This window comes from Falco rusticolus, chromosome 7 (assembly GCF_015220075.1).
Source record: "Falco rusticolus isolate bFalRus1 chromosome 7, bFalRus1.pri, whole genome shotgun sequence".
Classification (NCBI taxonomy): domain Eukaryota; kingdom Metazoa; phylum Chordata; class Aves; order Falconiformes; family Falconidae; genus Falco; species Falco rusticolus.
The window spans coordinates 19,198,566-19,213,682 of record NC_051193.1 but is presented as its reverse complement, the minus strand read 5'-3'; the positions used below and the strand labels follow the sequence as shown (position 1 = coordinate 19,213,682).

The following is a 15,117-nucleotide window of genomic DNA, read 5'->3' as shown; positions in this document are numbered from 1 at the left end:
CTGCCTGTTATCTGGAAGATGAGTAACGGGCAAGAGAAACGTAAGCTCCCCCTCCATGCCCCATTTGTGCCTTACCTGGAGACGCTACTGAGAAATGTAATGGAACATGTGCAAGTCTTAATGCTCACATGACTGTGACAGGATGTGTAAAGACACTTCTTACCATGGTTTAACACTTAACAGTTCCTAACCATGCATTTAACAGTTTGAGATTCACATGCAACATTTTACAAACCTGAGGGAAATGAACTATATGTTTAGATATTGCTCTGAGTACATTTGTGACATACGTTGGGTGTTGCATCATTCTTCTTCTCTGGACCTCCATCCTCTGGATCACTTCATGAGGATGTAGCCTCTGTGCTGGAGGTGCTGTTGCAGGGATGTGATGGGATATAGGCTGGTGTGTTGCAGGAAGATGCTGTGGTATTGGAGCAGCTGCATTGGCTAAAGGATGAGTTGGTGGTGGAGGTGGAGGTGGCACAGGATGAGAAGATGCATGAGAGGAGATTGAAGGATGGAAGGGATGCACTGGATGAGGGATAACATAATCTACTTGAGGTGGAGGCTGTGGCTGTGGAGGAGGATTTCCATGAGAGTGAGGACATGCAGAAGCTTGATGATGGAGAGGTCTGGTCAAAGAAGCATCTGCAATGAAAACATCAAGTGCTTTTAATTTGGTCAGCAACAGGTTTTGAGTTAAATTCATTTAAAAAAATATCTTCACACAAGTGCTTCAGTGTTATTACACCTGTGGCCACATGTGAGTATGTGTTTATGCAGTTTTTAAATAAAGTGATTCCAGCAATATACTGTGAAAGGAACCCACACTTCCTGCAGCCAAAAGTATTCCACTTGCCAATGTTGGTTAACCACCACCCCCCCCCCCGCAAAAAAAAAAAAATATCTGTGTGATGCGTGCTGGTAAAGGTATATATGGTAAGAAATTTTACTCAAGTTTGTTGTTAATCCTTAAAAAATTCAATCCTCTGCCCCGCCACAGTCTGTAGAGACAATAAAATCCAAACCCAAGAAATCATAGTCAGACAAATGAGCTGACTGAGCTTCCTTTGGCAAAACTCACTGGGGGAATGGGACAGGAGACACACCAAGGGGAAAGAAATAAAAAGGCATTGCTAAAATACAAAGTAGATCAAAAATATTTTCATAGTAAATACAGTTTTTAAAGTCTGAATGTTATTAAGGTCACTCAAAAGCAAATATTTTAACTTCATCTTGATCCTGTTCAAATCCACTACACAAGCTGAACTGTTTTGTTTCTTAATACGCATTTTGCCAGGCTAGCTCCAAGATCGAAGCAAGCAGCTAGTGAGAGTTTTCATAGGTTGCCAGGAAGCTGTTTTCTGTTATTTAGTTGGTTCCCCACCCCCCACAGGTACCCAGTACTTATCAGGACTTACAAGGAGAATGCATATAATGCCGACAGGAAGAGAGCGATGCCTGAGGAGGAGGCTGTGGCTGTGGCTGTGCAACCATACTCGATCCATACCCATCTATTGTTATGGACTGGCTTGGGCCAGCACCAGCCTGATGCCCATAAATTGCAGTTCGAGATGAAGAACCAGGACAGCAGGGGTCAAAAGCAGATGTTCCATGAAAAGCACCACTTCCATGACTTCTTATACCACTGCTGCTTAAGTCTACCGGCAATGCCTGCTGTGTAAACAAACCATCCTTTTTCAAGCCCTTTTTCAGACATTGAAAACAAAGTCACCCTCAAACACAGTGTGAAAAAAAATAAATACTATCATAAGCAACTGGGATCCAGATTTTAAAGTTTTAAGGCTCAACTCTGGAATATTCTTTAAACATGGTTAACATTCCTTTTTCCTATATTTTTAAATCTGGTAAGAGAGACTAAATTCATTACATCAGACTGAAATACCCCACACACACACCCCCAGAAGAAAAAAAAAAACAACACACCACCAAAACCCCTATGATGGATTAATCACTGAGTGTATGGGAGCTCCATGCCTTGAAAAATTTGGGAGGAAAAAACAATCTTTCGTGTTTTAGTTGTGCCTAATGTATTACACTTAAAAGAGAAACCAGATTGACAGTGTTGCATGTTGTAAATTAAGTTTGCACAGTACTGTTCTTACTTATAACCGTATTATTTTAGAGCTGTGATTTTAGTCACTTAAAATCTCAAAAAACGCTTTTAGAAGAGTAACCAATTCTTTTATAACTTTCATAAGCAGAACATTAGACTTGATTTTTTCTTGCTTTAAGGCAGCTCAATTACTTGCACTGCACAACTGCTATCACAGACAGTTTATTTCAAGGTATTTATGTTTGATTTGCTTAAACAGCCACTTACAGTCAAAAAGAGGGGATGTCAGCTGTCAATGATTACTTGTTGGATTACGCATTTGTGTAAAATTTCAAATTTTTGTGTCCATATATTTTAGCTCAAATTTTTCTTTTAGTTCCCTTCTATAATGCCTGCTACAGAACAAGAGAACAATCCACCATGCAGCATCCTATCCTATTATCTCCTATCTCTAACAACTGGAAATCTCAAAGAGAAAGTCACAAAAATTAAACCTGCCTGGTCATGGTAACTGGTGCCAGAACTGCTGCTTGCTCCACAAGGTGCAGGCACTGGAGGAGGCCTCTCAACAGGGCAGCTGGAGTCACTGAATGAAGGAGACAGCGGAACAGCTGGGTGAGGGTTGTGGTGGTGGTGGTGGTGATGTTGAAAGTGGTGGCCATGCTGCTGAAAGCAGCTTGTATGCGGGTGCCCCAATGCATGATGAGTCTGTGAAGGTCCTCCACAAGGAGAATGCTGAGGGCAGCACGACGGTAACCTTGGCATGGCCGGAGGGCCAGTTTCCAGTGTTGTATTAGATGCAGTTCTTCTTACATCATCTTGAAGATAAAGAAAGTTAATATTGAAGTGAAAGAAATTAGTAAAGCTGACTACTATCAGACAGTGTCTTAAACCGAAAAAAAAAATTAATACTGTACTTCACAATTAAATAATTAACCAACTGAAAAACAGAGCTATACTAAACCAAAACCAACAGGATATGAAAAGATTTAGCTATGCCAGCTAAATGAACCAAAGCTGAATGGTTGGGGGGGATGTACTCATAGAAACCATTAGAGGACATGAAGTGACACTTGCCTTATTCCACCAGTTTAAGACATATTATCAGTAGGGAAAGGAGGAAAGATTGTCCCTGTGGTTAGTCTGCAGAGACCTTGAATTCTTGTACAACTGTGGTCATTTCAGGCTTTTCATACCTCACTTGACTTGCAGATTAGGGGCACAGCACCCACGTTTCAGAGATGATATGAGTGCTACCTGCCTGTACAGCTCTATTATAGGTCAGTATCTATACAGGCCTCTATAAATGTGCTTCTAGTGAAGTAATCTTCAGGGGGAGGTTCAAGGACTCTCTCTGTATCCTTCACTTTCTTACAATACACGCTAAAAAAAAAAAACCACCGCTGTAGCACACTGCAATTAATCCTTAATTCCCTGTGAATTACCTTCTACCTCCTCAATAAGCGAGGTATAACCCAATCATTCCAATAAGCAAAAGCAGAAGCCTCCAGCACAACTTCCTTCATCTCCGGGGAGAAATCAATGACCTTTTTCAGGTTCCTGTCGTCTCAACTTACTCCTGTTACATTCAGTACTAGAAGTTCACACGCCATCTGATCTAGAGAATGCCAATTAGCGTTCTGTACGCCCTTTGGACTAGGGGGCAACACAAGAGGTTAGAAGGCTCTCTTATTCTGTACCTCCAGCTGAAGGACCAGCAGTGCCGCCACTGGGAAGACTAGAAGTCGTCTCTGGTGCTGCAGAGGGCTGGCCGTTGGAGACGTTCGGAGCTGCATCAGAGGCCTGCTCTGAGGTAGACGTACTAGAACTGTTACTGGAAGCAGAACTCACAACCTGCGGCTCCACTCTAGCTGATGTGGTTGGCACAACTGTTGGCTCTAGCAAAATAAAAAAGCTTTCATGTTTAAGCTTTAAAAGCTGCTGGGGGTTTTATTGTTGTTGCTGGGTTTTTTCATTATTTTGCAAAAGAAATTCTCAATTCTGGTCTTACCAGATGCTAAGAAAGTCTGAACACAAAAGGCTGACATGTAGAAAAGTTAGTGCTGTTTCACTTGGGAGGTGGAATTTATCTTTTTTTTTTTAAATTTTAAAATAAACTCAAATTTTAAGAATTAATATAAAATCAATTCCCAACCAAATCCGACACATCAATTTTTTATTTACTGAAAAAATTACTACTAGAAATGAAATTAAGTTACTCTGCTACTTCATGATGAAAACACTTGCTGAAATCTTTCGCAAATCCACAGGCAGACTACTTTATTACTACTCTTACCTTTTTTTAAAGCCTACAAAGCACAGAAAAACTTTTAGATAACTATCAAAGAACAGCTTAACATCTAAACTAGCAGTACTGCTTTACAAACCAATCATTCTAGACACGTATTACTACTAAAGGCTATAGCAAAATAAACTTGGTTGCTAGTCTCAATACACAGTAAAAGCAGATTCATTAAATCAAAATTGAGACTTCTGTTAAAAGTATGTACATGTTCATTTTGTGTACTGTAAAGGTAATAGTCAGCAATGTATGTAATTGGATCCAGGGAAATACACCAAACACTTGATAAATCTTGTTCTCTACTACACAGTTGTAAACAGGTTAAATTTTATAAACCACTTGGTGGTATAATTCGAACTCAGTTTTGAGAAAGTAAGTCTTTGACTTAAGTTTGACATTTCTCTCTAATTACTGACAAGGCAATGACATAACTAGGAATATGAGATACCATAAAAGGGAATATAATCAGAAACAGCTCAGGTTTTTTTTAGTAAAAATGTCTGCATGGGTATCGGGGAAAAAAAAGGCATCAAGACACTTCAAATACTTCCCTTACACAAAGTCTCAAAATAAAATATGACTAGTTTTCAAGATTTCTCTCTACATCTAGTAGGTATATCATTAACTCAGTGAGCAAAAGAATAAATGTATCTCCCTTCTTGCAAGTCTTCCAATTCATCACATTAAAAAAACATGACCCGATACATACATTTAAGTTCTTTTGGATTTTCACGATGCATTCCAATCTACTGGTTTTATTTAAAGGCGCATTTTTGGGGAAACATATTAATGATCAAATTCAGAAAAAAACCAAGTATATAGGACATGTATAGCCTAACATTGATATGTGATCACACAGGACGTAAGACTGGATGCTAATACACTCTGAAAGCAACCCTGCAGCCAGGCAATTCTAAATTCTATCAGCCTCAATCACCCTGCCAGCCTGGTACTGTTTTGAGTCACCATCAGCAATACAGACAGTTCCGTTTCTACTCTGCAAAAAACAGTAAAAGCCAGTGGGCCTGGTCAATCTCAGACTACTAGCCAAGAGAAACTGAATTCCAACACACTTCACAGGCAGTAACCCAGGAAGATAGATGGAGGTATTACCCTTAATGCTCATGTAAGTAGGTAGCAAAGTTTTAAGACCAGTAGCTTTGAAGACATCAGTAAAATTATGGTAAAGTGCGTAGCTGCCTTCTAATAGTGTTCATTCAGAATGTTTATCATTTTACACTAGTAGCTCATGTGTGAAATTTGTATCCCCAAAATCCTGGAAGATTCACCTCAGAGAGGTATTTCCATGGCACAGGAGAGGGAGAAACAGCTGGTCTTAAATATACACATTGCAGAAATAAAAGTTAATTCAGCAATAATCTTTTTAAAAACCACTTGGTTCCTGAATTTAAAATTAAATTCTGTAACTTTAGTTTATACACTAAAAAATAATAAAATAAATGCTTACTCCCCTTCAATGATAGGGCTGTTGGGTATTTCACAGTAAATCCATAAAGAAAAGAATCTGTAAATCAATCTACCCTCTTTCATAAAACCCATCAAACAAAAAAACCCAATTCCAAACCCTTTCAACTCTCCAACCCACCCCAAAAACGAAGACAACTTGAAGAGTAAGATATTGTGAGATACTAGCATGCAACGCACTTGCGGACGAAACCCCAACAGGAAAAATCTTTTATTAAACATGAAAAGTAACATGCACCCAAGAAACCCCCAAAACCACCACCACAAAAAATAAACCTGCAAAAATGTACATGAGCTTTAGGTTTTTTTCCTTCTCTCAACTTTTGACAATACCTGGAAGTTGCTCTGAAGAGCTTTCAGCAGGAATAGACTTACTAAGTGCCAGTAGGTTTTAATATTAGGAAACAATGAAAGGTTACAGCTTCAGAAATCTAATATACTTCATTAGTGGGGCTGGAGTTTGGTTGGGGTTTTTTTTCTTTTTTTTTTTTTAAATTATTTTTATTCCAAGTCCTGAAAGAGTAGCAACTATTCCAAAGCATAGGCACCGATAGATTTGCCTTTTATAGTGCTGTATTGAAGTAAGTGCATATTTCTGAAGAAGTAGTTCCAACCTGTTCTGTAATTTCTGCCTGGTGAGTCAGCCCTCAGACACACACCCAAGTCAGTTTTGGAAGAGAAATCAGATCTAGTAGATCCGTTGGGAACAGCTAAAGTTTTAATTTTAAAAGGAAGGCCACAGGAGGATTTTCTGACAGGTCTGGAAATTAGTTTGTTGAGAACTGAGACTTTTTCGTTGAACAGTATGTTATAACTGATGCCATTAACTCCACTCCCCTTACACTGATCAACCCGTTTCTGAAAATGGAAGAGATTTCTCAGAGCAATGCAACTTACCATCTTCATCCACTGTAAGGTCCACTACTTCTGCAGCATTCTGTCTCAGGGGCTGTATGACCGTGGAAATCCTGCTGCGGTTCCGCTGTTCTTGAGGTCGTGCAGCATGAGAACTAGAACTTTGTCCCCAGTGTGATCTTGTGTGCCCAAGTGTTGAACGAGACCTTCAGAAAGGTTAACACCTTAAGTATTGACCTAAATTTTGCCATTATTAAATTTTTCTCTCACTGTTTGAGAAGCTATTTGAAATATTTTTTCATTATTAGAAAAACATTTGGTTATGTTGAAACACTCCACATCCACTAGACGTGTACTTACAAACGTTACTGCAGCCTGTACCAAATAACATAACGGCAAATATCCAACACGTACAGTTTAAAGGACTTTCAACCATGTTCCTAAGAAATACATACAAGTAATTTATAAAAAATTACAACTGCTGTCAGGCAGCAATTATATCTGATGTTGTGTTTTGTTAATAGTAAATGAAGAGTCTCCAAATCGCATACAAAACCTATGCAGCCTGAAATGGCAGATCTATGAATGACAACAGAACCATAAAGACAATAAAAACTGTGTAAACATTAAGTTCTTTTGCATGTTAACTTGTGACAGAATATTTTCAGAAGATAATTTCTGTAATTTAGATTTCCAAAATGTTCTAAAAGTGCAAAAAATCTCTGGATTTTTCTCTCTATTATTTTTTCCCTCCCCCTCCTCTAAAGGACAGACACAGCTGTGTAACACTTAAATAAAATGTAGCTTCAGGAGAGGAAATTACAAGGTTGTAACCGTAACTAAGCAAAGGGATGGTTTCATCTCTGTAGTACAACACAAACACCCATTCTATTCTGTTTAGCCACAAAAACCCAAACACTCAAATCAACGATGCTTTGGAATTTAAGAGGATACTGTCTTTAATTAAGGGAAGAATATTTTTACAGTATTGTATTTACCAGTTCGCTGTCAGAAAACCTTTAATTTTCCAGTATTTACATAAATCAAGTGGCTCATATTTTCCAGTTTGGAAAAACGATGTGCTCAGGCTTCAGAAATTCACAAGAGGAAAATGTGAAGAAAAGGGACTGACTTTCAGTAAAACAAAACCAAACCCACTGCACAGGTCACCACAGACCTCAGTTTACATTTCTGTGCTGCCTGTACTCCGCCCCTGTATGTGTAACTCACTAACAAAGATCAGTGTATTTTCCTGTTGTGCAAAAAGCATGCTTGCTGCAGCCTTCTCAACTGGCTCACACTTCAGTTTCTTCAATGTCACTGTAATTTAAAGATCAGGCTGGTTCAAAACAGCACATGTTCTTTGAAGTTTGGGTTTACATAACGTCCAAATTGATTTGCTTGTGCTTTGTGTGTATCTTATTAACGCTTCAGAACGAAATTTACCTCCCAGGCCCCTTTAAAAACTTTACTATTACTCTCTAGGGACCCAAGGTGCACTCTGGTAATACAAGGGGATGATGAGGCGTCCCCCTCTATTTCATCTTCCCCTCCTCTTCAGTTAACTAAGCGCTACGGTTTGTGGCAGCACCTGGGGTTTGGTAGTAAACGAGAGATGAAATTAGCTGTGGAAGGGTACCCAGGATCGCCAGCGTTTACTTCTCTTACAGGAACTCCAGCTTTATATCAAAACCAGTACAGCACCTACAGTACCTCAATATGTTTTGTCTTTCAATGCAAGCTGTAAACTCAATGATAAAAAATGTCTTGGGATTTCTTCTTGCACAAAAGAACAAGCAGACAACACGACATAGCATCAAACTAGAGATTAAGAGAAGGAAGGCCCAGAACACAACTGTACAGTGAGCAAATGATCTCCAGGAGTTACTGAATCAGGTATGATTTCAAGCAAAGATAAAGGTGGAAACTAAGGCCTACTGAATTGAAACAGTCTTAAAGTTAGAGGTCTAGGTCTTCATTTCCTTGTTATGATTAATCAGGACATTATTCTGAATGACTAATTAATATGTTAGCTACACGGTGCTGTGTATATTCAGTCTGTGGCTGAGTCCAGGTAATTTCAAAATGACTAAGTCAGTCCACCTCTGAAGTATGTAAGACCAAACTGTTTAGTCCATTTAATGCTAAGATGGCTCTCAACCAGATCTTAATAGCTTTTTCTATATCAGAAAAAGACCAGCAGTGAAGGCCTCGTAGCATTTTGGTAGATACTGTCTATCTCCTCCTCCTAGCTGCGATGCCTGCTGCTACACTGCTGCTTGACGCTGCAGTTCATGTTACATCAAAGACTGACTTTCTCTGTGCTTTGGAAAGGGCCTTATCTTGATGGAGAAGGGAGGAGTAGGGAATAGTCATCAGTACTTAACAACTTCTTGATGGAAGTGGCAAAATGAATGACGTAGAAGAAGAAACCAACACAGATTTCTGTATGTCATTTCTGTCCTTTCAAAGTAAGTTTCACTCGTAAATTCTAAATAAATTAAAATATTCCTATGATCTATACATGGGCACTTGTTTAAAGGTACTTTAAAAGAAATAATGTTTTTTACCTTCCATTTAGGAAGGCAGAAAAAACAGCTTTAACATGCTTAAATATCCTAACCATAGGTTCTTACTACAGCTTAAATTTAGAGCCTACTATCAGATTCATCTTTTACTTATAACAGTCAAGATTAACACTTCAGAACTTTTAAGTTTTCTGAAAATGCCAGCTGTAAAGTTGCAACTTCCCTGCTGAAAGCTCTGTATAAAGACAAATGCTGAAGTGACAGACTCCAAAATTTAAGTAAACTTTTTCAAATCTACAATCTTTTTCACTACTACTAATTTGCATTCTGTAGGTCCATATATTACTCCATATGGGATATACACAGCTACTCAATAATTGATTTTTGGAGGGAAAAAAAGTTTTAGCTCCAGAGTGTTCAATGTATATAACAAGCATTAAAAACCTTAGCTTCAGATTTCACAGAAAAAAGCTAGCAGTACTATGAAGTGTCAAAAGAGATCTTCAATTTCCATTTCTGATTTTACTTTTTTTTTTTCCCCACTTCCATCCAAAACACATCCTTGCCTTTTAAAGGAAAACCACAGTAACCTCTTCTATCTATACACAAGTTATAAAGAATAAAAGTAACTATTTATTTCACTCTGAACAGTATTCTGAGTTTGGTAAATAATCTTCATAAAGTTCAGTTCACTTACAGCATTTATAATTTTATACTGAATTATCATGTAGATGTCCCAGAGCTGCCTTTGTTCCTTACATTGTGGTTGGCAAAACCGTTTGAAACAGGAAAGTCTGCGTAGGAAATACCCTATGTTCAAAGTATAAGAGACTAGTTTAGAAGTTCCCAACATTTCAGGCTTAAGACTTCAATTTGAGCTTTTCCTCCTCATAGCAAACTTCCTGGAATTGTTTTCTTACCCTATTTTATTTTTTTCAAACACAGAATCATGACTTTTCCCAATAAAAAAAATGACATTTATTTCTTTAATCTTCTCAAAAAGTTTTCAGCTGAACATTTTTAGCAATGTCTTTCCTCCACTTTTGACAGCCAAGTACAGTAAATAGTTAAGAGCAAAACATGATTTGAACATTCTGTTGTGATCTTGGGAAAAAAAAAGATAAGTAATCAAACATGTTAGAAGGTCTAACAAAACAAACAGGCCAAAAATTTAAACTCACCAGAAAGTGCCCTCAATTCAGTCTCCTTCTCACTTAAGTCACCAGTAAAGACACAATTGACATCAATAAAAATGGGGGGTTGGCTACTATATAAAATGTTTCTTATTGATGCTAGGAAGAGAAAGCTGTTTATTTTTTAAAAGCATTTTATCTGTCTTTAATCAGGTTTGAATTAATGTTCTATAAGCACAATCACTTTCACCTAGCCTAATTTTTTACTTTTTAAGCTTTACATGCACGTTATAAGAAGCTAAAGCATCAACTCAATCTAGCTCAAGTCTTTTCAAGCATAAAGTTGTTTTGTGAGTTTTAATGACTCTTCTCAACAATTCATTCATGTAGATAAATCACCTATTTGTAGGAGCGTTTCTAATCACCTCAAGGCAGAGCATCTGTTGATTCTGCAGCTTTTGCCTTCTTTTAAACAGAAGAAATATATTGTTGAAGAAATGAATTTTTTAGATGTTGATTTCTGTCATCTCTCTCCACTTCCTCTTCACTATAGATTCAGGCTGCCTATTTTTGTGAGTCTGACATCCTTTGTGTGTCAGTTTAACAAAAAATTTAGTTAGTTTCAACTGTGTATCAAATTTATATTACACACACATTTGTCTTAAATTGATTTGTTAAATGTGATATTTGTTCCAATAAAAGTGATTTTTGCATTAAAAGCTGTCTGTTATTTTAAGTATAAAATTGAATTAGTCAAAGCACTATTTGACAACGCACAGATGGAATGTTTTCATAATTTACTGCCTACTGTTCCTTTGTCATTATTTTTCTAGAAAAGAGATAGTCATTCTTCATATTCTACAATTTTGTCTTCATGTTTACAAATACAAAAACATACATAATAGGCAGGCATGTCCAGCAGTCCTATGCACATGACTATTTCAAGTTCCCTTCTTAAAGGAACTCCACTTTAATAGGTTCAGCAAAATCTGACAAATATGGAACAGAACTTCCAGAGAGGCATGGAAGAACAGGAAAGCACATACAGCAGCAGCTTCAAAAAAGTAGGATGCTTTCTGGAGGAATGCTCAGCTAGTCCCTAGATAGTTAACTCAGCCTAAACTTGCTCTCCCTAGGATCTCACCACAGCTTTGCCTCCCCAAAATTCTGCCCATCAGTTACAATAATTACAACCACCAACACAACAGTTCCAGATTACTTGAACTGTCAAGATTTGGCAAAGCTGTGGCTATTGTTTTCTGTCTGTTTGGGGTTTTGGTTTTGGGCTTTCTTGTTTGCTTTAAAACATGTATACTATGCATCCTGGCTATAACTTCTACGACATTTACCTTATGGGCTTTTAATGATACAGAGCCTTGTTACAAACTTGGAGTCAAGCAAAACTGCATTAACACAAAGAGATACAAGTCTCACCTGTAGCTTTCACCAACTGTGACAATCTCCACTTCACTGTCTGTTGAGGTAACATTTATTTCTTCATTAGCAGTGACCTGGGGAGTGGAGGATGCTTCAATCACCACAACATCTTCATCGATACCTCCTGATGAGGAAAAAGGAAGAACAAAGTTTGTATACTTCATCTATCTCAGGAGTTGTCATTGTGAGGGATTTTTTCCCCTCCTAGACTTGAGATACACGTACGTAGAGAATTTCATGGTGTATGCCAAAACTTCAGGTGCAGCTATTAAACACATGACCTAATTATTAATGGTAGAAAATATGCTGTAAAAACTGAAGTAAATAAAAAGAGGAAGGAGGCAGAAGATGGGGGCGGAGATAGATATATGCAAGCTTACATTCTGCTGTGTAGTGGAAGGAATTATGGTAAATTTTATTAGCTGTAACACCAATGAAACTCAGTCATTTAATATAAAAACAAAATAAACTTTCAAACTAGCAAAGCAGTGGTGGTTTGTTATCACTAATAGCTGGTTTTTTTCCAAAAATATTTTTGTAGGTATTAAAAGTCTCAAGGTAAACAGTGGCAAAAGGAGAAAAAATGATGCACCGATTCATATGCATTTTTATTTCTTCAACAAGATGAAGACCACAAATCCATCGGTGCTTATAAACATCTTTACACTTTCAGTGGCATTAACAATCATATACTGGGACAGAGAAAGTTAAAATGAAACCATCAATAGGAAAAAACAACCACCAAACCCCCACAAATGCAATACAGAGAAGTTTTGATAGGAAACAATTTCCACTTCAGGAAGAATGATTAAAGTTCCAGCCTAATACCTAGACACATGGAAACACTTCTCTACAGCTGTAATACTGACAGTGACAAGTTTGAGCTACTTAAATTGAGCTATGGATTATTCACTGTAGTCATACCACTGTGCACAAAATAAATTACTGAATAAATGAGACAGCTCAGAAATAGCAAACTAGCATTTTGAGATTTGCAAATGTCTCCAAGAAAGTGCCTGAAGAATTTGGTCTCATTCAAGTCAACACATACATCCTTCACGGACTGACTGTTCTCAGCTGTATGGCAAGGCAGTAGTCTGGAGAACAGCATATACAAGTTCGACACCTGGCCAATGCAAACTGGTTTCATTACATTTATCTGAACATCAACAAATCAGCTGAATAGTAAAACTTCAGCAACATTAGCAACACTGTTCATAACCCTTATTAAGTAGCTCTTCCGTAACCAGACACTAGCCATAGAGCTGCTAGTACTAAGCAGCACAAATCCCCAACTTTCATTGTCAACAGGATTTAGCGTTTCTTCTTTGCCTCTCCTCAAACATTGCTACAAGGAAGGGAAGACTGGTTTTGAAACATCACAAACAAAACCACACCAGTTTATTCTGATGTAGACAAGCTCCCACAAAGCAGAGCAAAGGGCAGTGTTAAAACAGAGAAAACTCTTTGAAATATAAAAATGAGGTCTCCTGAGAACAGCCTCCTTGAAGGGCTGGCAGGAATACAGGGCCTGCACGTGAGCAGCAACACAGCTGTCAAGCAGAGGCCCTGAAACTTCAGCAAGCTCGTATACAAGGGATTTATCCTAGCACCAGAGCATTTCATTTACAAGGCAATTAAGAATTAAAACTGTACTGATACTAAAATCTAGTGAAATTTAAGATGTCTTTTTTGAATGTCCTGTAGTACCAAAGCTGAAAAAACTCCAAACAATTCTCTACCAAACACACTTAAAAGTCAAGTCTGGTGCTTTGAACTAATCCTAGTAAAGCCATGATGTTTTCAAGTTCCACAGAATGTAACTTTGCAGGTTAAATTAGCGTCTGAAGGTCAACTTTACTGGTATGTCAGTCAGGGTAGTTCAGGATGGTTAACTTGAATTTTAAAAGTGCACAACCCTGTAATGCACAAGGAAGCCTGCTTTAGTGAGAAGACTGATGTGCAGAAATAAATGGATTCTCAAAGGTTTTGCTGTATTGTTTCTAAAAATACTTGCTCAAAAGAATTCTGAGACACTTGCATGCCTCAAATATTTACCACATATGTAACTTAGGAGCCATCTGGTGAACTCAAGGCTACACGTGAGCAGTAAACAGCTGAACATATCTGTAAGGTGTCTACATCTTTAGATCTACATGGGAATATACTTGGTATGTAAGCACACCTGTGAAGCAAATTTCTTAGGAAGGACGTAAAACGAACAGAATTTGATATGTCAATAAATCCCAGTTCTATCATACTGGACAATTTACCAAACATACCAACAGCCAAGGAAAAAAAAAACAACAAACCACAACAAAAAAAGAAATCCAAATCCAGAAATATACCAGATGACAAAATACTTGCATATACTTCTCAGTATTACTTTTCACCCTGCAGTCTACTACACAGGATGTTTTATATAGTCTGCCATGACAAGGTATACTTCATTTATTTGCTTTTATGCACGTACCAGTCACTGACAGTCATCTTCTGTCTGGAATGCACTTCAAGCAAATCTGATCTTACTTGAAGTATAAATATGACTACCTTACTCATCAATGTATCATCTAAATGACTGACCTTGTAAGAGAACAGCTAACTCTGTATAATGAGAGTGTCACTGTATTAATCCTATACTCTTTGAAGGTAATCTCCCTTCAAGTGGAAGGGTCACTGGACTGTTGGCAGGAAAATAGTTACACAGATCTGCGAGAAGTATTTTGTGCTACTTTCAGCATAATACCTATGGCTATAAAACAAACAGAAAATTATCCTCCTGCAGGTATGCGCTACTACCCTGTCATCTCCTGAATCACAAAAAGCAGCAAGCAAATTATACTCTAGTTGGGTTTGAGTAATTTAGCCTTTGGGCTACCACTGAAAGCCTCATTATCCATTTAAAATGAGCTAGTTAAAAACAAAAAACTTCTGCTGAAAATTACAGCAAGAATTTTATTAGTTTCCACAGAATTTTGGTTTTTTCCCTACTCACATCCACAAATAATATTTTATAGACCATGCAAAACACCAAATTTTAGTTTGCAAGTTTTGCATATCCCAGCAATTCAGATCCATCAACAGAAGTTAGTAATTCTGTTTTGCACATAACTAATAATCAGTAACTTCTTTACAGCAGCTTTTCTCCTCTCTCTTAAAAGCAGATTTTATGACAGAAACCTAGTGCTCAGCCAGTCTAGGAGAAGGAATAAACTAGACAGGCTTGAATCCAAATCTGAACGCACTCAAAATGATAAACAACCCTTAAAAAAACCCAAAACACTCCCTTCTCCAAGCCCT

General features: G+C 37.7%; 1 protein-coding gene across 9 annotated transcripts in view; it reads right to left on the bottom strand.

Annotated features, from left to right (window-relative positions):
• The window catches only part of RNF111 (ring finger protein 111), a 52,452-nt gene that overhangs the window by 18,919 nt on the left and 18,416 nt on the right, over window positions 1-15,117 (bottom strand). For 7 of the 9 annotated variants that reach the window (XM_037395297.1, XM_037395298.1, XM_037395300.1 and 4 more), the window contains exons 3-8: window positions 11,815-11,941; window positions 6,762-6,925; window positions 3,778-3,975; window positions 2,576-2,895; window positions 1,422-1,677; window positions 291-648 (exon numbers count right to left, since the gene is read on the bottom strand). In XM_037395297.1, the coding sequence (XP_037251194.1) occupies window positions 291-648; window positions 1,422-1,677; window positions 2,576-2,895; window positions 3,778-3,975; window positions 6,762-6,925; window positions 11,815-11,941 (1,423 nt within the window). The remainder of the gene's footprint in view (window positions 1-290; window positions 649-1,421; window positions 1,678-2,575; window positions 2,896-3,777; window positions 3,976-6,761; window positions 6,926-11,814; window positions 11,942-15,117) is intronic. The other 2 variants (XM_037395293.1, XM_037395295.1) reach the window with 1 other exon arrangement.